General features: G+C 44.6%; 2 protein-coding genes across 5 annotated transcripts; one reads left to right on the forward strand and one right to left on the reverse strand.

Annotated features, from left to right (window-relative positions):
• Positions 1-22709, forward strand: rasa1a (RAS p21 protein activator (GTPase activating protein) 1a). Of its 2 annotated transcripts, XM_076997687.1 has the most exons (26): positions 1-1156; positions 10620-10772; positions 10981-11116; positions 11432-11502; positions 11759-11876; positions 12035-12066; positions 12862-12914; positions 13437-13587; positions 14035-14113; positions 14212-14335; positions 15076-15232; positions 15353-15440; positions 15526-15606; positions 16394-16551; positions 16671-16747; positions 17040-17212; positions 17452-17611; positions 17777-17919; positions 18167-18282; positions 18432-18518; positions 18657-18724; positions 18891-18979; positions 19067-19144; positions 19231-19365; positions 19545-19624; positions 21526-22709. In XM_076997687.1, exons 1-26 carry the CDS (start codon positions 675-677, stop codon positions 21566-21568), a joined length of 3132 nt encoding a protein of 1043 aa, XP_076853802.1. In that variant the 5' UTR covers positions 1-674; the 3' UTR covers positions 21569-22709. The 2 variants fall into 2 exon arrangements, with proteins under 2 accessions (XP_076853802.1, XP_076853804.1); XM_076997689.1 differs by lacking the exon at positions 21526-22709 and having other exon boundaries at positions 19545-20421.
• ccnh (cyclin H) lies at positions 20585-25498 on the reverse strand. 3 transcript variants are annotated; one of them, XM_076997691.1, is made up of 10 exons: positions 25261-25478; positions 24967-25094; positions 24491-24613; positions 24119-24192; positions 23702-23912; positions 23460-23623; positions 23273-23343; positions 22785-22893; positions 20961-21024; positions 20585-20862 (listed from the first exon to the last, which is right to left on the reverse strand). In XM_076997691.1, the coding sequence occupies exons 2-10, from the start codon at positions 25081-25083 to the stop codon at positions 20830-20832; spliced, it is 966 nt and encodes a 321-aa protein (XP_076853806.1). In that variant the 5' UTR covers positions 25084-25094; positions 25261-25478; the 3' UTR covers positions 20585-20829. The 3 variants fall into 3 exon arrangements, with proteins under 3 accessions (XP_076853806.1, XP_076853805.1, XP_076853807.1); XM_076997690.1 differs by having other exon boundaries at positions 20585-21024; positions 25261-25493; XM_076997692.1 differs by lacking the exon at positions 24491-24613 and having other exon boundaries at positions 20585-21024; positions 25261-25498.
• Between the last annotated feature and the right edge of the window lie 99 nt (positions 25499-25597).

Raw genomic sequence — 25597 nt, forward strand, 5'->3', positions numbered from 1 at the left:
GAGGAGGGGGGTGTAAAGGAGCGGGGCTGTGGGAGCAGCTGTGGCAACTGTTCACCCCGTCCACCAATGTCGGAGAGAAAAGAGACGTTCACGCCGTAACGTCCAACCGCTGAGTGGAAATGAAGAGGGAGAAAAGTCTCGGATACTAAAACCTGCGAGCGCGGACCGTTTCATACGGGGTTTTTTTTCTACTCATTTTGAAAAACAAAACAACAACAACAAAAAATAGATTGACAATAAAAGAAAAGCCACACATTCCCCGTCAAGTGGACCGCTACCGAGAACCGGCGTGACGGGAAGCCAGGGGGGTGTCGGCTGCTCTCGCTATCCCGCTTTTGTGTCGTTTCGTCCGCTTAAATTTCGACGTCGGTGTGAATTTCTTGTGAAGGCGAAACTCGGAGGGGGGAAACAATGAGGACGTAAACTCCCGGAGTGAGCCGTTGGGCTAGCCGGGCTAGCGTCGTGTGTGGTGGGACCAGGCGGCGCTAGCTGCGTGTGCTAGCTGGGCGTCAAGTGTGTGTGTGTGTGTGCGCCCCCCCAGGAAAGTTTCTCTTTTTTGGCGTTAAGTTTACACATCACCCCCCACAAAGACTGGGAACAGTGTTTCAAAATTGGGGGGGTGGGCGAGGAGAGAGAAGGGCCGGCTCTCTTCTTAATTCAGCTCGGCGCACTTCATGGACGCGGAAGTCGGGAGCGAGGACAGGGAGACGGTGTCGCCGGGGACGGGGGGCGAGGACGGCGGAGGCCCTCGGACCAGCTCGTTCGGGTTCTACCCCAACGCGGGGAGAGCGCGGCTCGGTGACTCGTGTCGGGGCCCTGCGCAGAGCTTCCGCCGCCCTTCCAACACGTCCCCGGACCGCCTCGCCGACGTGATGATTTACCCGGTCGCGGGAGACGTGTCGGCCGCGGGGAGCGGGGCGAGCTCGGGCGCCGGCGGAGTGTCCTGTTCCCCCACCTCGGAGGGACCCGACAGCCGGATGTCGCCCACCTCGGCAGGCTCGGACGGGCCTGCCGTCTTCCCCCCGCTGCCCCCGCCGCCTCCGCCGCCCCCGGGTTACGGGGCACACGGCAGCGTGGACGAGAGCGACCCGCAGGACGGAGCGGAGTGTGAGGAAGAGGAGGCTGTTTTCTCGCTCTCCGCGCCGCCCACCAACCAGTAAGGATGTCTCTCACTCCTTAAATCACACCATTTCATTATGTTTGTCATCTTTATGTAAGTGATGAATGGCGTGAAATACTCAGACGTCCACACACTGAACAGTTGCAAGAACTTTGAGTAGTTTAAACACATGAAGACGTGTTGCAATTCACTTTCTGCACCAAAACCGGGTCAATTAGGTGACAACTGCCTGTTTTGAAATGAGACAATTGAGAAATGTTATATCATCACTGTTATAATACACTATGCTACACTGTTATACTGCATACACTCTTTGTTATACGAGGCCTATGCTCTTGATGTTCCCACTAACTTGTCCATTGTAAGTGTAGGGCGGACTGTGGTGTGAGATACGTGGAGAGGTATAACACACATAGATACACCACTATCTGGAACATAATGCACAACGTGTAGCCCTTGTGCAAAACTGAACTCGCTTGTTTTTGTGGAGAAAAATACCAGTAAGACCCAAAGTACGTTTCTCAGTTCCTGTTGGCTTAGACTTTTATATGTAGCCTGTGAGAATTCAAAAGCTAAAGGCTATATATAGTCACACACAGATATTTTTGTGCGGTTGGCTAAAGGCAAGAGTTGCAAAAATGCAGCCAGCACAGCTAAGTTTCCAAAGTACCTCATACAATTGAGGTTTCTCAGTACTTAAGTCTAAAATAGTTACCTGAGTAATACTTTTCAGAAAGCCACTAAGGAAATGTAAGATGATATATAACTTATAACAGTGTATTATTATATATTGTTTTGGTTAAACCTATTGACAAATTTATTGACAACAGTGGAGTAAAAGTTCATACTATTTAATATAGTACTATGTGGTTTTGGGAGCATCCTTTATTTTCCGATGGTGACTTTGTTCAAAGTTAAAAAATCAGTATCTTTCACATTCTATTTTAGTTGTGATTCTTTGGCTCATAGTCTATAAGTTATTTTACCATACCATATAAGGTATTAGTCTTTTACCTTGATATAATGGATTTTGTTTTTGATTTCAGTTGCTAATGCAATGCTAATTTTGTATTATTGGTCTAACATAACAGATTTTTATGATTTGTTATGTACAAATTACATGAGCAAAGATTAATATGTGACACAACGCTGATTCTTTTTGCTAAGTAAAGAGTACAATTCAAGGCATCCTTGAAACTTATGCAAATCTGACTTCTGCATTGATGTGGACTTTTGATTTGTCCCATGTTCCTTCAGGTCTTTCACACCAATACTTCCACAGGCATTGTGTGGCCCTTCACTACGAATAGTTAAAAATCATTGTGTATTGGTGCTCATGATAAAAGGTAGGGGTCGTGGTGTCAGTTTGTTCCTCTGCACACAGGCGTGTTCAGTTATCAGTGTTCAGTTGAGGGAAGGTTGGGCAGCATCTGACCAGAGATGTCATAATCTTATTCTTCCAGCAGTAACAGGAGCCCAGCTTCAGGTCAGGAAGCTGCCGGTTAAAGCCAGGCCCGTACAAGAGTGTCCTCATGATTTTGTGCATCACTAAAGTGATAGTCGCTTTTTCGACTGTCGGTTCTCACCAGATGCTGAACATTGTGTTTAGCTTTTTAATCATTTTTAACTACAGAATATCGGCAGTCAAGACGGAAGGAGGTGTGTTTATGCAGAAGCCCTAAATGTTTACAAGAAATATTTAACTAAACCTTGAGCTTTAGTCAGTTCAATCCATTACCATCTTTTCCATGTAATAAGTGACCGAAATCTCTCAGTTCTTATCCAGTGTGTGAGGTCCATGTTGGTCCAAAATTAAGCTTAAACATCTACTGTGCCATTCCTTCAACTCCATCATGGCACTGTTTGTAGTCACTGTATTACAATATTTACTTGAAATTTTACTGCAGTGTGAGAGAGAAAGAGAAGTGGAATAAACAGCAGCTCCAGCTCTGGGATGTACAAACTCGTTCCTTTGTGAATTGTAAGGAGGCAACAATGTGGTATAGTTTGGAAAACCTTCACGAGGCTGGACAAAGTCCCTTATGTGCAGCATGTGTGACTAAACGTAGTGCTTTGTAGCACGCCAGAGACGGCTACAATCCTCCAGCACAGTTCATTCATAAACAGCAGTGCCGTCACTAGGCCAAATATTTCACAGACGCTCACGAGCCTTCTGTTTATTGAAAGCAAAACAGAAAAGTCTAAACGAGGAGCCACTCTACCAAGGCTCGGACAAAAACAAACGGCACTCTTGAAAATGAGTATTTGAGTATCTCGAGTTTCCACAAAGATTAGAGGGGATTTTGAGGCATAAACAGTTTCGCCGGAGAGCAGCCGGTTTGGGTGGGGTGCAGGGATGAGGGTGGTGGTGGTGGGCCGGTGGAGTTTGGAATCAGTGATGCGGCTACTGTATGATATGCAGTCGCTCATGTAACTCTCACACAGCAGTGTTAATTGAGCCCCTGTGCTGCCTAGCTGTCTCCGTAGAATCGTGGAGTCTGTTGAATGCCAAGTAGCTCAGGATCTGCATAGGCTGCACTAATTTGGGCTGCTTTAGGTAACAAAGCGTAATCTTTCAAAGACACTCTTTACTTTCTTTTTTTGTAACACCTGTATAATTTTGCACCAAGTGTCTGTTAAAGTAGCTCAAAAGGCTCTTGACTTTGCCTCAATAATGCATCTTGATAAGGTGTCTACTGAAAACAAATTAAACTCCATTGTGGAAGGTGTGTACAGGTGTTACCAGGTAAGTGTGTATCTATATACAAAATAAATCTGATGTTGTAGTAGGACACTGTAAGCACTATAGACACTAAGATTAATGGGCTGTTTACATTCACCGACATTGCACTAGAGTAGCTGCAAGTTGCTCCGTACAGAAATATTGTCCAGAACTCTTTAAACATCTTAAAATAACTGGCCTTTACAGTTGCTGCTACAGCATGAGTAAAAGCTCAGGTTTGTGTGTTTAATGACAACTTAAATGTACAGCCCCACCATCAAGGTTTTCCCTTCTGCTCCATAGTGACTGCTCACTAAAGACGTACTCCATCTGTACACTGGAGTTGCTACTTCAGAGTCTTAATTAGCTGTGACGCTCTGTCACGCATGAAGAAAAATGATGCTGATTTGAAGCTGTTCCTGCATTCCTACTACCTTTTTCTACTGTGGAAACTTAAAGAAAAAAATATATGTATATATATATTATATCTTGATTGGCCCAAGGAATTTGCATAATGGCTGATTGCTAAGTTACCCGCTAAACATTAAAATTACAATGTGTCACTGTTCTTAGAATGCGGAGAAGATACATATTTGACCCTGTGTAGCCTTTTTGTTATTGGTTTAGAGGTGTTGAATTATTGCCGTGTTTAGATCCACTCGTATACTGTTGAGGTAGTGCAGAAGCAGCTAGTTTGAGGTCTTTAGACTACCTGCAGTCGGCCACATGCCCCGCCCACCATGCCTCTCCCACATGCCCCGCCCAGTTCCCCTCCCCGCCACCCCTTTGCATTATGATCACTCTTCCTACGCTCTGTGATTTACTCTCAACCTCAAGACTCTTCAGGATCACTCTTGGCTTTATGTGACTGGCTTCAGTGCAAGAGCAAAGCAAGACGTATAACTGCAGCAACATCAAGGAAAGGGCTCATCCCTCACAGAACCTTACACGGTCATCACCAACGCCAGTCAATGGAAGTTGCATTAAATCTGCTTTCGTGAGAGGCAGCAAACCCCCCCCCCCCCCCCCCCCCCCCATTACCAGGGTGGGATGTACACGTTGCTCTGACCAAGACCGGAGAGAAGACTTCAGCAGCACAGCTCTTCCTTGGGATGATGGTGAGGACCGTGTCGGTGCCGTGTCCTGTTATGTTTGACTGGGCGGAGGAGGCAGATGCCTGAGGCTCAGTAGCGGAGCGGGCTTACCCCGGTAGCGGGCGCACACGCCACGGACCAGGATGCAGCAGAGGACCAATCCGGCGTAAGTGGGACACGAAGCCAGCGCCACTCTCGTCGGTGCTCCACGCGGAGAGCTCCGTTTCGCTTTTCAGATTCTTCCGGTTCTATTGTACCGTTTTCGCCTATGGATTTAGGAAGGCTGCACAAGAGTTTGTGATACCATTATTTAGTGTGGTTTTATTGTAAATAATTCTGTTTATTTTTTTTTATTTGTTATATGCAATGGTGCTTTTCTTAATGCGGTTGAATTGTTTGTGTGTTTCTTTAACTCCCATTCGGGTCATTTGTACAGTTGTGCATTGGCATATCAGAGTTGCTGTGTTGCTCATTATAAGTTTGAGCATTGAAGAAACTGTTACACATGTCCCATAACTAGCCCTGAGTTTATGAACAGCTAGCATCATCAACCTTAACATATTTCACATTTAGTGGCTATAGTGACTGTGACTGTGTGAAAGCTTTTATTTCAGTAGTAATGGCTACTTCCACTTAAAGAACCACCTAACAGGAGATTAAATGCGTGAGCAGATGAAGCTTTTTAGTAGATGAATCTTCACATTCTGGTCCTGTCAGAGAGCTCATGTTGGATTCCCTGACGACAGCTGGCTGCACAGTACAGACACATTTCTAATGGCAAGTGGTCCAGTTTCTTCGCTTGTTTGATGAGAATGAGCAGTGACTTGATGTCTTGGGAGATGCACTTTTACGAGGGGAGCAAGATGCAGTAAGGGGAAAGGGAGATCTCTACAAGTGCCTTGATGGGGTGGGGTGGCAGAGACAGTGTCCCCTCAATCAAGCCACAACAAGCCCCAGCCATCCCCTTATTTCCTCCGCGATGAAGCCTTTAAATCGAGAGGTCTCCTCTTTTTTTTTCCTCTCCTCAGGATGGCTGCCATGGACTAACCTCAAAAGGTCATGTCCTGTTTTCAATAAGCTGAGTCTGGAGAGGGAGATTATTGTACTGATTTATGCTGCTATCTTGTCAGTCGTGTTTTGACATCCTATTTGTCCAGGCTATTTGAGTCTAAACGTAGTTATTTGTTACAAATCACACGAATAGTTCCATGCGTTGGTCTTTGCACTTTTCGACCAACCTCCTTTTGTTTTTGGTGTTTATGTAAATAAATGGATCACGTCTTGCAGAGTTTGGCCTAATCTTAAAAAAAAAAAAAAAAATCTATTTTCTAGGTCTTGGAAGCTGTGATAAGGGAAACTTGTTGGGGTTACTCTGGGGCCTCCAATCTTGAATGTTCAGATAATATAGGCAATGAATTTAATATTCAATACATGCATTTAAAGACGTTTTCATTATTATCATTATCATCATTATTATTATTGCCCAACCCATCCCAGCAGACCAATATTCAGTTTTACAATAGATAATTCAAAGGTAAAATATGCAGTTTAAATTGGGATTAGTGTTCTTTGCGTTGTTCTATTCATTTCTTTTGGTTTTTGTTTGGATAGCATGTGGTGCATAACAGCCGGCTCCAAGGAATTAAAAATGGTTACAGGCGTGCATGAGTGTGTGCGCGTGCGTATGTCGGGGGGGGTGGGTAGCTGAGAATTGTCACGCACACACTCACACAGACACACACACACTCTGTAAGAGCGCACTCTGTCCAACCCAACATGTTTCCTGTTCCTGTGTTTGGTGAGTGAGTCAGTCTAATGCAGTAGAAAAGCTCTTACAGTGTTGCCGTCAGATATAGGCTTAGTTCAGCCTGCATGACTACAGGCCGGCCAGGCAAGCTCACCCACAATTCTCAACTCTCAAAGTAGTCAAATCATGTGCAGCCTAGACAGACAGACATCCTTCATCAGCTGTACAAACAAAATGTTTCTGAACGTCTAAGGAGGATGTCTGTATAGAACATCCTGTTTTCTACAATTCTTGTGCTTATACACTTTGTATCTGTACCCTCTATATGTTTAACCAGAATGCATTGCAGTTTCTCCCTGGACTCTTCTGCAAATATATGCAGCATTTTTCTAATTGTTAATGCAATATTGGGCAAAGTAGCATTGATATTACATTAGGCTAGGCTACATCTATCTGAAATGGTCCAGATAGTGTATTAGTTCATCTTCATGTTCATATCATACTACAAATGACGTTATCGTTTTACTGAAAGGCAGGCTAGTCTTTAACCTCATTTAAAGGATCTTAAGTGTAGTATACTATAATGCAAGGCACACTACATACTATCATCATAACATTTATCCTTATCGTGCAGGTCTGTTTTCCGTGTTGCCTAATTGAGCATTTATTTCAATCTCAGATGATCACTCTTAAACAAGTATTAAGGGTTTATTTTGCATATTACGTCTGAACTAGATGTAATTTGTGCATGTAAGTTCTCTATGCACTCATTTTGATCTGAGCCCCCTCACTCTCTGCACGATAACGTTGGAGTCCATTGGGTTCCTCTGGCGTTGCTTGGACATGCTTGGAACACTGCAGCAGCTGCACATGAAGCTAAAGAGGATCCCGTTCAGACCTGCTGGTCTAATGCATCTGTAGGACGCTACGTTGCACCCTGCCATTTTAACAGAGGACAGCGTCTTGGGCCACTTGAAGAAAGGTGCAACACTGGCAACTGTAATGTAGTGCATCTACATCACCACTATATGGTTGCTTCCAATTGCCTCGTTTCGTGCTGCGGCATGATCAGACATTCCTTAGTATGATGAAAGTCACACTTGTGTATGGTCTCGCAAGCTGGGGGAGACCGTATTTACCTGCCGTTTGCCTCAGTAATAAGCAGAAATTGAACTTCACAGTGGTGTAAAATTCTTGTCGTTGGTAATTCTTACCATGGCTCATCTTTAGCACATCTGCTAATATGATAACTTCATAGGTCCTTCCCTGATCAGAGCATTTCTGCACTAACCATCGTTCATGTAGTATAGCCGATATGTTGCGTTTGGTTTCTGTAGTCATAAGCATTTTTTTGCTGCAACAGATACTACACTACAAGAAGTATGACTTTCAATAAAATGCCAGGCTGTCGATTGGGTTTTGATCTTTGCAGACAAGAGACTTGAATAACACGGGACCGCCTTCTTTCTATTTTTGCACTTTATATTTTAACGCTCACGTCAGCAGTAACTCGAGCTGTGACGAAACCGTGAACGTTTCACCCCGTTTGAACGTTGGTTGAAGAGCTTAATGCAACTGCAGATGAAAGTAGCCTGTGTCTGTCCTTCATTAATCTCACGTCTTCTAGCTGTGCGTGGTGAGATGTGCTGCTCAAAGCCCCGAATATAGAAGAATAACTTTTGTAACAAAGTCCATAACTGTGATTTTTGGTGCAACTTTGAGAATGGATAGATGGAGATCAATGCTCATCAACATAGAAAAGCCTTTTTTTTCCTTTGGATTTTTTTTTACATATGAAAGAACGCACAGAATTATGAGGTTCAGGAATGGCCAGCAGGTCTTGTGCACTGTGCCTTTGCACGTTGGAGCGAAGGAACACTGTAGCACAGCTGCTGGAATGTGCACGGACACGTGTGCAGGTACACAAACGTGGACTTTGGGACAGGCCCTATTTGGCCACGGCTCTGGTTCCAACATACCTCAACTCCTCTTTCTCATGGTGCACACGGCTGCAGCCACAGATCTACAAGACTGTAGCCACTGAGCTCGTTAGCCGATCTGCTAATAACTCCCTCCAGCTGCTGTCATTTTCATTATGTAAAGTAGTGTTGGCCAACGGTCCCTGAGTGAGTTCTTGGGGACCTTTCCTCTGCTGCATGTGCAGTTTTACTCCTATTAAAAGCTTCGTGGAGTCTGGTCTCCCAGGTTTTCTGTGCCGTTTACATGGTGAAGTTTGTTTCTGAAGTTTGTGTTGTCAGATTGTGTCGTGATATTGTTCGCCTCTGCAGTAGATGTGTCTGTATCAGATCACTATAAACCACAGGCTACCATTTGGCTGTCTGTTGTGTTATTTTACTATGTAATTTTCACAGATGACAAGGCCCCACTCTCTGCAATTAGGTTTTTAGGTTATATTTCACCACTTGCGTGAGTTTAACAGGAGGGAAGAGGAGTTTGGTTGAAGAGCTGACCTTCACAGTGCCACAGCGACTAACCTGTACCACTGAGAGTCCTTCATAATCTCACACCACTCGGCTACATCAGTGGGAAGATGTGCTTCACAAAACTGGCTGTTGTCACCTGTGCGGAGACCCGTTTCTGAAAAAGAACACTAGGGCTTCCTCTCTAGTCTTGGCCAACACACTCCTGTCAGTGTTAAACATTTATTAACACCATCACCACATGTTCTCCACATCCTCCACACACACACAAATGCTTCCACTCTAAGACTCCTTCTGCATATCGTAAGCAAACAGTTGAGATCATGTTTTTGGTTTGCGCATGGAAATTCTGGATAGGTACTGATAGCCTTATAAATCTTTTGCATTAATTAGTACATTTTATCTTTAATCCTTATGTCTGATAGCTCCGACTAAGCAAGCTCAATACTACGGCCATAAAAAAAACACTGTCTCCACAGTTTCCCTTGAGTTTAATTACTACAGAAAATGCAGTACGCATAGCCACAAGTGTGTCCGTTCACATGTGCCATTAGTTTGTTTCTACATAACCTCGGTCAAATTTAAAATTTTAAACCCATACCAATGTTAATCAATTACCCTATACAATACTGTCCCACATACTAGTGCACATCTAAAAGGCCTACAAACACCATTGCTCTTGCATCCAGGCATATGTGTTTATTAACCTGTTTTCACACTGCACAACTTTCGAACATGGTCTTTCAGGCTGGGGGGGGGGGGGGGGGGCAGCATGTCTTGCAGTCCTTGCATAGTCTCTGCTACCACACGAGCTCTCCCCTCTTCACCAGACCTCTACAGTAGACGACACCCTTTCTCTCTTGCCTGCTTTCGCACTTTCTCTTTTGCTCTCTCTCTCTCTCTCTTCCTGTCACCTGCCCCTCCACCTCCTGACTTCCATGATGCTGGGTGCTCAACCAGGCAGGGGTGTTAACTTTTATCACAGGGACCTAAAGCCACTAAATATTTTAGCCGGTGTTGTTGGAAAAGCCACTGCTTAATTTATTGAGTGGGAGGTTTCTAATGGCCTGGGATCAGGTGTAAAAGCTTTTTAGCCTTCATGCTGTGCGGAGATGCCTTCTCAAGGCAAAATAATTTCACTTCTGATATATTTGGATGCTTCCATCCCCAGACGTCGGTCCTGACATGGGCGGCACGCCTCCACGCGGCTGGGAAATCCTTTTAGAAGAGTGCACAAGCACTTCTGAAACGCAGCCTCGTCTCACCTTTCCTGCTGCAAATTGTGTTAGGCTCGGGCACTCCACAATAGAAATTCATTATTCCCTCTGTGGACCAGCTGCCACAAGGCTTAAGGCAGCTCTAGCATGGGATGCCAAAACACAGGCCTAATTACGTTATCGGAGTAAACCGAACCATTAAGGAAATCGGCCTAAAAGCTGTGATATTAGTGACGCATGATTGAGCTCTCGGCACCGACCTCCGTTTTGTCCCCCAGATGGTACCACGGGAAGCTGGACCGGACCATTGCAGAGGAGCGCCTCCGTCAGGCCAGGACCCCAGGCAGCTACCTGATCCGGGAGAGTGACCGGCGGCCTGGCTCCTTCGTGCTCTCCTTCCTCAGCATGACCAACGTGGTCAACCACTTCAGGTAAAGTGCAAAGGCATGAACTCTCAGCCCATCTCCGAGTCCTGACCGATCTTAACTAACTTGAAGATAAAAAGAATGGTAACAACATTTAACTATATTAAATGAATGATTCATTATGATATTAAATATGTTGATGCATCATTTAAATATCAGTTAGATGTCTGATGTTTTAAAGAAGCAACACACTGAGCTGTGTGTGTGTTTTCAGGATCATTGCCATGTGTGGGGATTACTACATTGGTGGGAGGCGTTTCTCATCCCTGTCAGACCTCATTGGGTATTACAGCTATGTGTCTTGCCTACTGAAAGGTGAAAAGCTGCTATCGCCAGTAGCTCCCCCAGAGGTAATACTGCAATCTCAGCATCCAGTTACAGTGCTTCAGGAAATGTAGTTTGCACAACTCCCTGATAAGCACACATATGTAGCACAAAAAGGTTCCTCTTTGAGGCCCTCGGTCATTCATTATTTTTTAAACTGCATCAGCGTTTGCGCTGAGTATAGAAAAAGTGCCAGACTTGTCTAGAACCTGCCGTCCAAGGTTGAAGAACCACGCTATGATCCAGTGTTTTTCTGTCTCAAAGCTGACTTTCAACTTGTCAGGACTACTCAAAAAGGGGGAATGTGATTTAACAGACTTATTGCTGTCTTATTTCACCAGCCCGTGGAGGACAGGAGAAGAGTGAGAGCGATCCTGCCATATACCAAAGTGCCAGAGACAGATGAAATCAGGTGTAGATCCTCTCATAAACACCCAATAGCTCATGACACATAGCCATGCTAGTGTATTATGTCTTCCCTGGGACTGTTATTTAAAATATTCATGCCTTATTATTTTGCATGACTCACAATCTTGCAAAAGGCTTGTCTTTCACTTTTCGGGCGTACACAGAATACTCGTATTCGATACTTTTGCTTCATCCGCTTCGCCCCCAGGCCGTTAATGAAGCATGGCGTCATTCATGATGTGTGTGTGTGTGTGTGTCAGCTTCCTCAAAGGAGATATGTTTATCGTTCACAATGAACTTGAAGATGGATGGATGTGGGTGACCAACGTGAGAACGGAGGAGCAGGGCCTTATAGTGGATGACCTGGTGGAGGAGGTGGTGAGTGCCTGCTCGCTTCACCCAAACCCAGCAACACCACCCTAAAGAGTTCTCCCATATTGTCCCCTGTTCACTGACTAATAGCTCTTACACAGAGTGGGTCATGGGCTGTAGGACTGTGGCACTTACTGTGATTAATGACTTGACGTTGTTTGCAGGGGCGAGAAGAGGATCCCCATGAGGGCAAAATGTAAGCCGCTGTTTTTTTTTTTTTTCTTCTCCTGTTTTCTCCCTAAAGATTGTCTGATATCATGTGAGGGCTGCAGAATTAATGTGATCATTGATTCATGTTTATTGAGATTGTTCAGCCAGAGACTGTAGTTTTACAGAACCTCTCAGTCTAATGGTATATTTAAGGGAAAATGATGAAGACCTGTGGCCTACTTAGAGATATACAGGCTAGGATTTGTGAAGAAGCCACTTTGTTTTAATTGAGTGGTATTACTGCTCTCCCAAGGCCAGTGACTTTAGTCTTAGCTCAGCCTTTTACTGAAAGCCTACGTGTTGCTCACCAGGGAAAAGACGTTTATTAATGCTTGACCTTCAAACAGCTTCTGGCTTTCTACACTGATCAAACAGGAGTTAATCGTAGTTCATTTGTTAGTTGTGAAATCATCCTAGTCAGTAGTGGTATTTTATGAAGCCTTTGCACCGTGTGCATATGCGTGTTTGTGTGTTGGCCATTAAGCTACTGGCCATCAATCTGACCAGAAAATGCCATTGGTTAGGGCGGGTGGTTAAGAGAATGCCATTGGTTAGGACGGGTAGTTATGAGTGCCATTGGTTAGGACGGGTGGTTAAGAGAATGCCATTGGTCAGGACGGGTGGTTAATAGCTTTAATCGCTTCCATCATTTTCAGTATGCCATCTTGATTCAGAATCAAAACACATGCACTAAAAATTCCCTCATGCCCTCATGCTTTGATTTTCTTGTTTACTCTTTCAATTTTTTATTATTCATTTCATATTCCCTTTGTCTTTGTAGCTGGTACCATGGGAAAATCAGTAAACAAGAGGCATACAATCTCCTGATGACAGGTATGTAAATTTCAACACTTGAGGATTGATGCATAGAACAGTTTTGTAGATAACTGCACCATTAAAGCATAAAATGTCTCCGCTCATATTTTCTTTAAACTAAGTAAAAAAGAATCGGCCATATCTATATGGCGTCAGCAGTTCTGTACATTAGTGCCTTTGATTAAACGTTTCAGCCACACTGCAGGATTCTGTATTGCATTTTCTGCTCAAGGTGGATGAAACTGAGTGATAAAGCCTTGTATAATGCAATATAATACACTGCAATTACAAACATTTCCTGTGTGGTTTCAAAAATTATATATACCCATAAAATGATTGTTCTGTAAGAAAAAAAAAAGTGTGGTAAGCTTCCTTTATTGTCTAACATTTATGAATAACAATCTCACTCGAGTGCAGATCCTCATTACATTACACCATGACACCAGCATTTGTCATTGCTTTATTATGGCCTCTAATGCCTTCAGAGTGGTTTTATAGCACGGTGACACACCCCACGCTCGTCTCTTTCCCCCACACTAGTGGGCCAGGTGTGTAGCTTCCTGGTGCGGCCGTCGGACAACACACCGGGGGACTACTCGCTCTACTTCCGCACCAATGAGAACATCCAAAGGTTCAAGATCTGCCCCACCCCCAACAACCAGTACATGATGGGGGGGAGATACTACAACAGGTATGTCCTGAGGCCATGGCTTTTAAATGTGGTGGCGAGGCCCGGGGGCCTCTCCTGGGGCTCTGTCAGCCTGTCACCCCAGTACCGCTGTCTTTACAAAGAATGATCTGGAACTCTCTCTCATTCGGTTTGAATGCTTCACCAAAAATGCAGCTCACCATAGATTCACAGGAAAAATACACAGTCATGTTCTTGTTTCGTCACCCACTTGATACCTATGGTGCTGAAACCCTTCAGGAAGAAACCCTTCCTCTCATCTACATTATTTTGTTTCTTTACATAAGCCTGTTATAGGTATCGGTAAAATAGCATTGTGTGACTTTTTCAGACTAAGAATAACCGTAATGGAAGAAAGGTACTTTTTGTAATCAGTAATGGAAAGCACAGTCAGTCAGTGCTATGTCATATTTAATGGCGTTCCCACAATACTTTTTTTTTTTTTGGTAGTGTCGATGATATCATCGAACATTACAGAAAAGAGCAGATCGTAGAAAGAAATACCCTGAAAGATCCTGTTTCGGTCCAGGTATGTGAAATCGAAACCGTTTTATTTTTGCGGTTAAACAGTATCTTTAATCTTGTATGTAATTTAATTGGTATTTAATCTTTTTGTTTTGTTTTCAGCAACAAGAACAAGTGCTCTCTGACTTGGTGGACGGCAGGGAAATTTACAACACCATCCGTCGAAAAACGAAAGATGCTTTCTACAAAAACATCGTGAAGAAAGGATACCTTCTGTTCAATAAAGGTACCGAACGGCAGCTACCCGCATGAGTTTAGTGCCTTTATTAACGTTCCAGGCCTTCCTAAGTAAGTCGAGCTGCCTCACAACGGCAAAATACATTTGCATTCAACTTCCACTGGTGCTTGGCAGGACAAAATAGATAAAAAGGGGGAGGTCTGGTAAGTCTAGCCAAACATAAGCTATGTGCTAAAGTTGGTGAAAATCTTTGTGGCCCGAAAGCTAATCAGCACATGCAGATGCTCAGCAGTGCAAGGGAACAGGAGCCCAGGAGACGGATCATTAGAAATGCTCCAACGCACCAAACACTTCGAATATAATAAAAGCGAAATGGCGTAGGGACCGTATTGCTAAGGGGAAGAAAAACGGCAAACATTATTCTTATGGCAAATATGAAAACAATATGTCCACTGGGGTAGCTGTGTTGGCAGGCAGTGCCCAGTGCTCAGTGCTTGTGAACAGTACATTGTGTGGTGATGGGAGACTTCAGCTGAGGTACTCGAGTGGTACTCTTTGAGTTGTGTGTGTTTTCCTGTCCAGTGTTTGCATGAGTTGTATGGTTTAGCACTGTCCAATAGCAGCCTTAGTTGTATGGTTTAGCCCCGTCCAATGGTAGCTTGCATCAGCTGGTTTTCGCTCTCTCCAGTGGTAACCGGTGTTGTTTGCACCCCATTCAACATATTCAACGGTAGAGTTTTGTGGTCCAATAGCAGCTTGAGTTGTGTGGTCTCATCCTGTTGGTTTAGGCAAAGGGAAACGCTGGAAGAACCTGTACTTCATCCTGGAGGGCAACGATGCCCAGCTCATCTACTTCGAGAGCGAGAAACGTGCCACCAAACCCAAAGGGCTGATCGACCTCAGCGTGTGCTTCGTGTACATAGTGCACGACACCTTGTTTGGCAGGTAACCAGCACCTGCTGCCTCACGGCTCTCGTTGACCCATTTGCACAAGAACGTATTACAATTTCCCGTATAAACCTTTGGCGCACGCTGAACGCGGATGTATTGTGTGTCGTCATCCAGGCCAAACTGTTTCCAGATTGTGGTTCATCACTTTAGTGAGGAACAGTACATTTTCTACTTTGCGGGAGACACACCTGAGCAGGCCCAGGTATGCAGAAGTGGCATTTTTTTGCCCATCCTGTCAAACACTGGCATTAAAAGTCCAGTCTTACCATTCTGTTGTTCCTTCACAGGACTGGATGAAATGCCTGCAAACCTTCTGCAGTAACCTACGGAAGCCCGTTCAGGCCACCACCAACAAGAGGCTGCGTCAGGTGAGACCAGGGCTTCATTTGAGCCGGATCCTGCCGGAACAGGATCCGGGAACTCTTTCATTTTGAAGGGTGCGTTCCGGGAACTGTCTGCCTCGATCTGGTAACTTTCAAGCCTACTAATTATAAGTTATGAAGAAATCTGTCTGCGTTGAACCAATTAATTGAACAAATAATTCTATAAAAGACATTTTTTTAACACAAGATCCACATTCAGGCTTCCTAAATGACATAAGATCACTCCTTTTTAGCGATGCCTTTAGGCGTCTCCCCTATAAAGCTAGTTATACTTTCACGAGTGACCGTAGCGTGCGACTCCGCCCACCTCGCACGAACCTCCGCGAACGGCGGAACGATACGTGGTAGTATAAAGAAACACCCCTCAAAAACAGGAGAAGGAACATTTACCTGACCAATTTTAATGTTGCTTTGTATTTCAGATTTGAAAAGTGCTGGAATTTAGGCAAAAGTACTTGAAAATGCACTTCTGCACTTAAACACTTAAAACACACGTAAATCATTTAAAAGTAATTTATATATACGAATTGGCTTGTTGTTTTGACATTTGTGCGCCTAAGCGTTGCGTTTTGTGTGCGATCCGGTGACATTGTTGGCCTCAGTGACCCCTAGTCTCATGCCGCTGTTTGCGTTTCCGGCATCGTTTGATTTACAAATTAAGCACTGGGTGAGACGCTCAGTAACGCGCGTGACCGACCGATGCGATGTGTCAGAACGTGCGGAAGCGGGTTCTGCGTCAGAGCACACGGCAATCGCTGTCCTCCTCCCTCAGGTGAGCCGCCTGGTGCTGTACGTGGAAGAGGCCCACAAACTTCCCATCAAGCATTTCACCAACCCCTACTGCAACATCTACCTGAACAGCGTGCACGTAGCCAAGACTCACCCGAGAGAGGGCCAGAACCCCGTGTTCACAGAGGAGTTCATCTTTGAGTGCGTAGGCATTTTGCATTGGTTTCCAAACCACTTGGCTTGCAGCTTTAGGAGCAGATTTTTTTTACACAGATGAGGGTGATAACAAAAATGTTCTGTTCATGGTGACGTCCTTTTAGTGACCTGTCCAGTGAAACCAACCGATTTGAAATCGGCCTAAGCAACAAAACTAAGAAGAGCAAAGAAAGCGATATTTGTAAGTATGCCATTTTTTTTTTTACCATCAAAACGACCAGTGCGCGTACCCTTTAACGTCCTACACGTTCACAATCCGCGAAAAGCAACAGATTGGACCGAAAATGCCGCAAGCGGCACCGCTGCGTGACATTTTCAAGTCTGCGCGACAGCACGGGTACGGGAACACGCGGACGCTCCCGCTGCGGGTAGAGCGGCGCGGTCCTGTCTCCTGCGTCAGGGCTCCCTCTGCTGTCTGAAGACAGCGGCACAACCGGGAGACGTTAGCAGCTCCGTGTTTTGTGTCCACGCAGTGTTCATGCGCTGTCAGCTGAGCCGCCTGCAGAGGGGCCAGATGATCGACGAGTGGTTCCCGCTGAGCTCCCACGTGCCCCTGAAGGGGATGGAACCAGGCTCCCTGCGTGTGAGGGCTCGCTACTCCATGGAGAAGATCATGCCGGAAGAGGAGTACAGCGAGTTCAAAGAGGTGAGGAGTCTCGGGCCTTGGTTATTCCACAGCATGCGTTACCCCCATTTGTTTAAGACCTGGACCCTACAAGAAGGATGATTTTTATTACACATTCCATTAGCTTCTTCATCTTAGGCCCAGCCAGCGGCTTATGTAAGCACTGTGATTCAGAACAGACGAGTCGATCTATGATTCGATGATTCAGTCCGGGTTTCTGGACGTGAACATAAGCAGCCTGGCTCCCCGCCCCCTTACAGCTCATCCTGCAGAGAGACTTCCACGTGATCTACGCGCTGGCTCACGTGTGCGGGCAGGACCGCACCCAGCTGGCCAGCATCCTGCTCAGGATATTCCGGCACGAGCGCTCCGAGGCCCCGCTGCTCAGGACCCTGAATGACCGCGAGATCAGCATGGAAGGTAATGATCTCGGGCAGATCCGGGCAGGATCAGGGACCCAGTTAAATCCCTCACTGCAACGTTGCCTTTTCTGAGACAGAAAGCTAGTATCTACAAAGCCAGTGAGAACGTTCAACATCAGTAAACGGCAAAGTTTCTATTTTTTGGGCGGGGCGGGGTTTTTAGATGAAGCCACCACTCTGTTCCGAGCCACCACCCTCGCCAGCACTCTGATGGAGCAGTACATGAAGGCTACAGCCACACCCTTCGTCCACCACGCCCTCAAAGACACCATCCTCAGGATCATGGAGAGCAAGCAGTCATGCGAGGTGTGTGCGCTCCCTGCTTTTTGCTCGAGTGTTGGGATGCTTGTGCACGAAGCAGCCACGTAGTTTCTTCGCCGTTTTTGGCCGCCATTTTGATGATGACGGATACTGTGGCACCTGCGGGATGTTGTCGTCGTCGTCTTGCGTTTTCTGGTTAACTCTTGCTTTTGCTATTCTACTGCTCATTTTACTAAATGAATGTGCTGACCATTGTCTGTATTTGAAATGCTTTCTGCTCTCTCCCCTGAAGCTGAACCCGTCGAAACTGGAGAAGAACGAGGACGTAAATCTGAACCTCACCCATCTGCTCACCATCCTCTCAGAACTGGTAGAGAAGATCTTCATGGCTGCTGAGATCCTGCCTCCGTAAGCCGTGTGTGTGTGTGTGTGTGTGTGTGTGTGTGTGTGTGTGTGTGTGTGTGTGTGTGTGTGTGTGTGTGTGTGTGTGTGTGTGTGTGTGTGTGTGTGTGTGGATGTAATATGTAGACGTTGAATCCTTGTTTTTGTTTTCCTAGGACCTTGAGATTTATATACGGGTGCCTGCAGAAGTCAGTGCAGCAGAAGTGGCCCACCAACACTACAATGCGAACCAGAGTCGTGAGGTAAACCACCACTGCTTTTATTCTTGTCCCCCCTCCACACACACACACACACACACACACACACACACACACACAATCCCCGTTCAGGTGTACCGTTCTGTTTCAGCCGAGTTAAAGTGCTTCTATTTCTGTGCACAGTGGTTTTGTATTCCTGCGGCTCATCTGCCCTGCCATTCTCAACCCCCGAATGTTCAACATCATTGCTGGTGAGTGCACCGCTTACATAATGAGAGCTTCTGCTCTGAGCTTTAAAGGGGAATAAAAAGCTGAAAGGCTCAGTAGCTGCTCAGGGCGCAGGCTGCTCTTTTTGGACATATTCAGAACTGTAGAGGGAGTTAAGGGACATTTATATGTCACTGCGTTCCTCCGCAGACCCTCCGTCCCCCACCGCGGGCCGAACGCTCACCCTGGTAGCCAAGTCTGTGCAGAACCTGGCCAATCTGGTGGAGTTCGGCGCAAAGGTTGGTCCTGTCTCGAGCGCATGGACCTGGATGTTCGCTGGTTTCATACGCCGATTCTCAGACCTGTTGTGGGGTTTCCTTTTGTAGGAGCCCTACATGGAAGGAGTGAATCCGTTCATCAAGAACAACAAACAACGAATGATCATGTTTCTGGATGAGTTGGGGGTGAGTGTGTCTTGTGTGGGCAGTGAGCGCTTTATCAGCTGATTGGTGAAGTTGGGTAACGGGTGACGTCTGGCTGGTTCCTCCAGAACGTTCCTGACCAGCCGGATGCTCTGGAGCACTTTAGGATTGATCTGTCTCGAGACCTTGCTGCCCTGCATGAGATCTGCGCCACTCACTCGGATGAGCTGCGCACCCTGAGCAATGAGAGAGGAGCCCAGCAGGTGAGGGGGCGGGGCTTGGGGCTCAGATATGTGTTCCAAATGAGAGAAATGCATCTGAGGCACAGCAGTTTTTATCAGTGTGTCACCTCTACATGGCAGCTGGAAATTCACACTAATTGCCCCCCCCCCCCCCCCCCCCCTCTCTCTCTCTCTCTCTCTCTCTCTCTCTCTGTCTGTAGCACGTGCTGAAAAAGCTGCTGGCTATCACTGAGCTCCTCCAGCAGAAACAGGTGCACTACGCCATGTCCAACAGCAACAGGTAGTTCCATCTCCCCTCTCTTGTCTGTCACTCAGTCTGTCTCCGTTTCCATGGAGTAGCCAGTGGGATCCCAGCATGCTCCACCCTCATCACCATGGCAACCTCCCCCCTCCCTCCCACTCCACCTCCCCTTCCTCCGCCATGCCACAAGAACTACGGCAGTGAAACTAAAAGCCCGAGGCGCATGTCTTAGACCAGTGACTTTGTAAGCTATCCACACGGTATCTTCAGTTTGACTGACTGCACCCCACATCGTGGGTGCGCTCGTGTTTTTTGTTTCTGGCTTGTCTCTGTTCCCCAAAACGGGTCCCGTTGGGACCGACAAAGCTCAGAGTACCGTTGACCAACGGTTGCCAAAGTGTTCACTCTTTGTCTGCTTGATATGGAAATTCAACTGACACAAGGCTGCAGCCATCTCTATAACTGGATTATGAGCTATAATGGTTTTTTTTTATATACTGTAATTTGTTACTGATTTACAAGGTCATGAATATTCGAAATGTGCTCAAACTAGTGTTTTCATTTTCATTTAGTTATGATTGTGGTGTAGACTGGATTTTCTTTTTTTAAGAGAGTATGATTTTCTATCAGAACAATAAATTCTCTTGCTGGAATCATGAGTATATAATTTGAATAATCCTCCCTACATTATATTTTAATTGGTTCAGTCTTCCCTGAGAAATTCAAAGCCAGACTTGCTCTCAGGGGAAGAATAAATAAAATGTTTACAACAGTAAAGATCTATAATAGTAAAGACTGTATCAGGAATGCATGCATTTATTAAACATTTTATAAAGTACTGACTCCTTTGTCAGATTGTGTAGTGTTTTCAACTAAGGTGCAAAGAAATTCAATTTTGTTTCCTGTCTTAAGGTTCAGATTTTTCAGGATTTTGTAGCTTTTATCTGTGGTAATTGTATAAATAATGCAAAAGTAGAATAACAACCAAAACACTGAATATATGATAATTAATTATGAAACATTTATTTTCAGTAAACAAGTCAGTATTACAAGATGGCAAATATTGCCTAGATCCTCTCACACTCGTACGTGTACACACACACAAAAAAAACCCTGTCTGTAGAACTAAGTGGCAAGACCAGAAAGAGCAGACATCAGACTTTACTAATGTGGATTAAGTAGCTTTGTCCAAACTGTCCAAAACTCAGAAATGTGTCTTCATAAAACAAGATGCATGGTTCTTGTCACAAAGTATCCAGGTCCTCATCGGTCCAATCCTAAACGCCATAACCCATCATTAGATTCCATATAATGCAGGCAGAGATGAATGAAAGCTGCTCAGAGGAACAGAAAGGGTCAGGAAGTCATGACGTACCTCCTCAGTAACCAGGGGCTTCTTCACAACATGGTCATCATCTTCATAGCCATGCTTTCTTTTCCTGAAGGACACAGAATACATTGTTAAAGAGCCCATTAAAATAACCCGTGTCAAGAAAGCAGAAGCATTTTTTACTTGGTCATTACGTCTACATTTCTGTGAGCATGTAATACTCATCCTGCCACTATATCCTCCATGTGTAGTTAGAGATTCATGTCTGTCTTTTAGTTTTGGATTACATTGATTTATCTGTAGGTCATCTCTTCAGAACTGAACAAGGTAGGTATTTAATGATCTCAAACTCGACAAATAGTTAAGTAAACTATATTCCAAGAAAAATGGTTGTGCGAGATCAAAAAATGTATTTATGTATTTAAGCAACCTTTACTAGACACTTGGTAGAGCAGTGCCATTTCAAAAATTACACTTAGGGTATTAAAGATCATCATAAGTCAAGCAAATTAAAGACTATAGATTAAGTAGTAATAATTTAAAATGACAGCACATCAGGCCCAGTTGTTGAATCCTTACAACTCATATTTGTATAACTCCTTTTTTCCAGACCTGAATGTACAATAATGGCTACAACAATCCATATTCTCTGACAACAGCAGTCGCTACACAGGAAGGACTCGACAAAACACGAGGCACACAGGGCCGTAGACCAATGACTGTCCGCCGACTTAAACATTGAAACTTGGAATGGCTCCAAATTTTGTGCACCGACATTTGTTAAAGTGAGGACTTTAACTAGAGGTCATGGGAGGTCGAGGCCTTCCATCCTTTCTCTGAATGCAAATTCTGACTGAATCTGTCAACATCAGGGTACAAAATTAGCACCCATCTTTATAAGCTCCTCCAGATAATATCAAAGCAATGACTAATACTATCCAGCTCCATCTTTAAGCACTCGGATCTGAGAAACCACGAGTCAGATTTGTCCAACCTACAGTGCTTGGGGAATCTGGCACGGCCGGGGCCGCCGGTCGGAGGCCCCACCCCATGCGTGCGGGGTCTCTGAGACGGAGTAGACTTCCGGAGGACGGGTGGCAAACACTACGTTTCTCCGTGCACGCCCGAGTTTGGAGCATGCGCCGGTAGGGACGATCGCGCCACCGACTGCTTCGCGTTAAGACGCCGTGGGGACTGGGTCGTCGTGAAGGGATGCGGAGCTGATGGGTGTGGTCAGTACCGCACATACCAGGTCTTTGAAGGGTCTACTTCAATCAATAGGACAGTGCTGTAATGTGTATGATTTATGCAAAATATCTGCATATACCTTTGATTTTACATTGTGTAACACTTCAATATGCTTCCTGTAATCATGCTGGTAAATTTTAAGAGGAAAAATTCTGTTCACACACAGCTTTTGCCAATGAGTAACAGTTTTTTTGGTATGATGAACTGCCTTGGTAGTCTAAGATAATTAACATGAATTTGCTCAATTAGGCATGCACTTACCACCCCAATCTTTATACTTCACAATATACCAAACTAGTGTTTTGTAGCTGCAAGACGATGCCTGTCATTAATCTTGCTTGTAGCTTAGCTGTGTTCAGTGCTCTAACCAACCTGAGGAGCAGCTTCACTGATGTAATATGACTGAATTTCTAAATGCTTGTGTATTTTTATTTTTCTATCCGATATGAGGGAAAAAAGAAAAAAAAAATCACTTTTGCATCTTAGATACAAGACACCTATGAGCAACCAGGCTGAATAAAACTTTGTATTGTAATACTGTGGTGTTTTTCCTGATATTGATCATTTGTGCTTGAATACACTGAGATGATAATATTACACATGCATGCATGTCATACTTACAAGTGAGTGTTTGTGGCACATTCAGCGTGAATCCTCTCCAGTTTCTGTTTGCACACGTTTACTTCATCCACTTTGGGAAGCTCGTATTCTTTAATAAGAGTCGTTAATCCTAAAATTGCAAAATGACAACGTCTTGCAACGTTTTGGATTTGTTTTGTTTTTTTGTTATTTTCTTGTCAAGTCAGTTTGTTGAACTGTACTCGAAAGATGCTTTATATAGATAGATGTCCTGCCCATGCATAGAGAAGTGCCCTTTATAGAAAATATATCACTGTGTGTGTGTGTAACTGTAATTTATATAACACATACCAGTTCGTATAGTTCTTTCTTTGGGCAACAGCTGTATTTCTTTTAGATTCAAAAATTGTTCAGATTGCTCAAATTGTCTCATAAAAGCTTGCACGAACAGATACGTTCTTGCAGTGGCGTGCTGCTAGCATGACTGAGTGTTAGTGACATTTGTATAGTATGACAATAATAATACGTACGTCTCATTGCATCATACATTTTTGAGAGGGTCTCCTTGTCCTCCTTTAGCCCCATACATTCTGTAAGATATCTGGATGGAGAGATCACTTCTTTTAGACTTTTTAAACTCAGAATCCCCTCAAAGGCCACCAGCGACCGGTTATTTACGATCTGGAATGTCATGTAACGTTACTAATGCAAGCCCACGTTTCCATGGTGAGTCCCGCACGGGCGGCGCTGTTGAGCACGGCGGTGAGCGCGATCTGCGATGGCGAGAACAGGAGTCCCGCGTCCGTCGTCGTGGCTCTGTTGAGGAAGTCGTCCGCACTCTTCCTCAGCACCTCCGGGTTCTCCAAGAGCGGGTACCGCGTCTGGACAAAGACCGGAGGTTTTCTTAAAGCGAGCTTGGCGTCACGTGACGGCCAATCGCTCTCTTCGGGTGGCCTTACCTTCAGGTCTATGAGAAAGCCCTCCATCGGCCGATATGGATTGTGTACTACCAGGTGAAAGTTCAGCTGCTGGATTAGGAGAAGCTCGTACTCCAGGATCTGTTCCAAGGCTCTCTCCTGCCCTGCTGGACTCTCCTGTAGGTTCCCCACAAACTGAGTGCTGGAAACATTAAACTCGTCCACCTTGCAGGAGAGGTACGCACAGGTCAGCCTGCAGGGGAGGAGGGGAGGTGGAGTAACTCACAACACAGAGTTATCTGCACTCTGACCTCAACAGCTGTCCTAACCTGCAGGATATGGTGTCCTGCCATGATTTCAGCTCTTCCAAGGAACTTTGGATTTGTTTTTTTAATCTTAACGTACCAGCCATTTTTATACAGTGTGTATGGATGTACACAGAGTTGATTTAACACTTACATTATTGTTCTTGGGTGGTACTCCATTAATGAGTTGTTTAAATAAAACCTTCTGAAATACATGCAAGCAGTGCCCTGAAACAGAAGAAATGTTTTGCATGATTTTACATGGGTAATACAGTACATGGGTACACTCTAATCAAATACACACAGAATTGCTGTCCCTTTCACAACTAAAAATAAATAGAAAATAGAAAATCTTAAAAATGTGATCATCATAAAGTTGGCTATTGCTGTAGCACTCATTCCAACACAATCTCAATTTGCACAAGACAGAAGATAGACAAGGAACCGTTCAGCATTGGGAATTCTGGGAAAGAAATGTATGGCTGGGGAATGCATTTGAGTATTGGGGGGGGTCACTAATAATTACCACAACAGATTTGGGCATCGCAGGTTTGAATACTGAGCAGAAGTCAAGCAATCTCTTCTCATAGTGTCTGAAAAGCACTTTTTCTTCACGAGGATCAAGAAACATGGACTCATTTATTCCAGGCTGTTGAGGGAAGAGAGGTATGTAAAAACAACAGCTTCACCAAGACTTCATACTTTTTCTTGTAATGTGTGAGAGAAAAAGAGTCACAAATCTAATATGTCATAAAATGTAAAATATTTGGTGTCAATACTTCAGTGATACTGCCTGTAAAACCTATGCCATAATATAATAACTTTTGAAGAAATATTTTGTATAGAAACCTTATCTAAGAAATGTAATTTACTGGGGGAAAATTATTTTCAGAAATGATGAGCTGTGAAACGTCACAGATACTGGAAGGGTATAAGCCCTGAGCACACAGCCAGCAGGTCCCTGTACTTCTGTCTATTTGAGTCCCAGCTGCTCAGCCTTACCTTTCTGAGAGCCAGGGCTTTAGAGCGAAACTTCTGGTTGGCTTCATATCTAAATTGGTCCAATGTTGCCTCCTTATCAAAAATCCAGTATTTCTTCTGGGAGCTGTTGTGATACATGATTGGAAATGCTGTAGATGTAGAAACAGGTTAGTTAGGAGCTGACATACTGCCTGTGAGCATCTTATGAAGCTAGTTAAGGCACCAATAAGGCATTATTAGAGCCTGACTGCAGGGCAACCTTCAATTTTAGCTGTTTATAAAATGCTATCACAAAAATATCAACACACATCTCACCTTTGTGGCCAGCGACTGGCTTTAGTGCCACAATCTCGGACGTTGGCAGATCACAATGCACCAACTTCACACAACAAACTCGTCCGGTTCGCTTCTTCTTCGTAAACAGACAGCAGAAATCACACTCTACGTGCTGCCCCCTAGCGAACAATACTATGAACTACCTCCTCCGTTAATATTATAAAAAATAATAACGATATAAATGATGAGAAGGTAGATAATTAAATAAAATCAACGTTATATACTATCGTCAAGCAAACATTTTTGAAAAAATAAATTAAAATTAAATAAAGCGTCACTTAAAAAACTGCCATTTCCCGCTCACTCGACGCTGTAA

This window comes from Brachyhypopomus gauderio, chromosome 3 (genome assembly GCF_052324685.1).
Source record: "Brachyhypopomus gauderio isolate BG-103 chromosome 3, BGAUD_0.2, whole genome shotgun sequence".
In the NCBI taxonomy this organism is placed as follows: domain Eukaryota; kingdom Metazoa; phylum Chordata; class Actinopteri; order Gymnotiformes; family Hypopomidae; genus Brachyhypopomus; species Brachyhypopomus gauderio.

Bases quoted from the DNA above. Each gene is read 5' to 3' on its own strand.
- rasa1a (XM_076997687.1), top strand. From the start codon at position 675: ATGGACGCGGAAGTCGGGAGCGAGGACAGGGAGACGGTGTCGCCGGGG. The intron at 14,114-14,211 runs GTATGTGAAATC...TTTTGTTTTCAG, and splicing joins AAGATCCTGTTTCGGTCCAG to CAACAAGAACAAGTGCTCTC. The intron at 17,213-17,451 runs GTGAGGAGTCTC...GCCCCCTTACAG, and splicing joins AGTACAGCGAGTTCAAAGAG to CTCATCCTGCAGAGAGACTT.
- ccnh (XM_076997690.1), bottom strand. From the start codon at position 25,083: ATGTATCACAACAGCTCCCAGAAGAAATACTGGATTTTTGATAAGGAG. The intron at 24,193-24,490 runs GTAATTATTAGT...CTTCTGTTTCAG, and splicing joins CGATGCCCAAATCTGTTGTG to GGCACTGCTTGCATGTATTT. The intron at 23,344-23,459 runs GTGGGCTTGCAT...CTCTCCATCCAG, and splicing joins GCGGGACTCACCATGGAAAC to ATATCTTACAGAATGTATGG.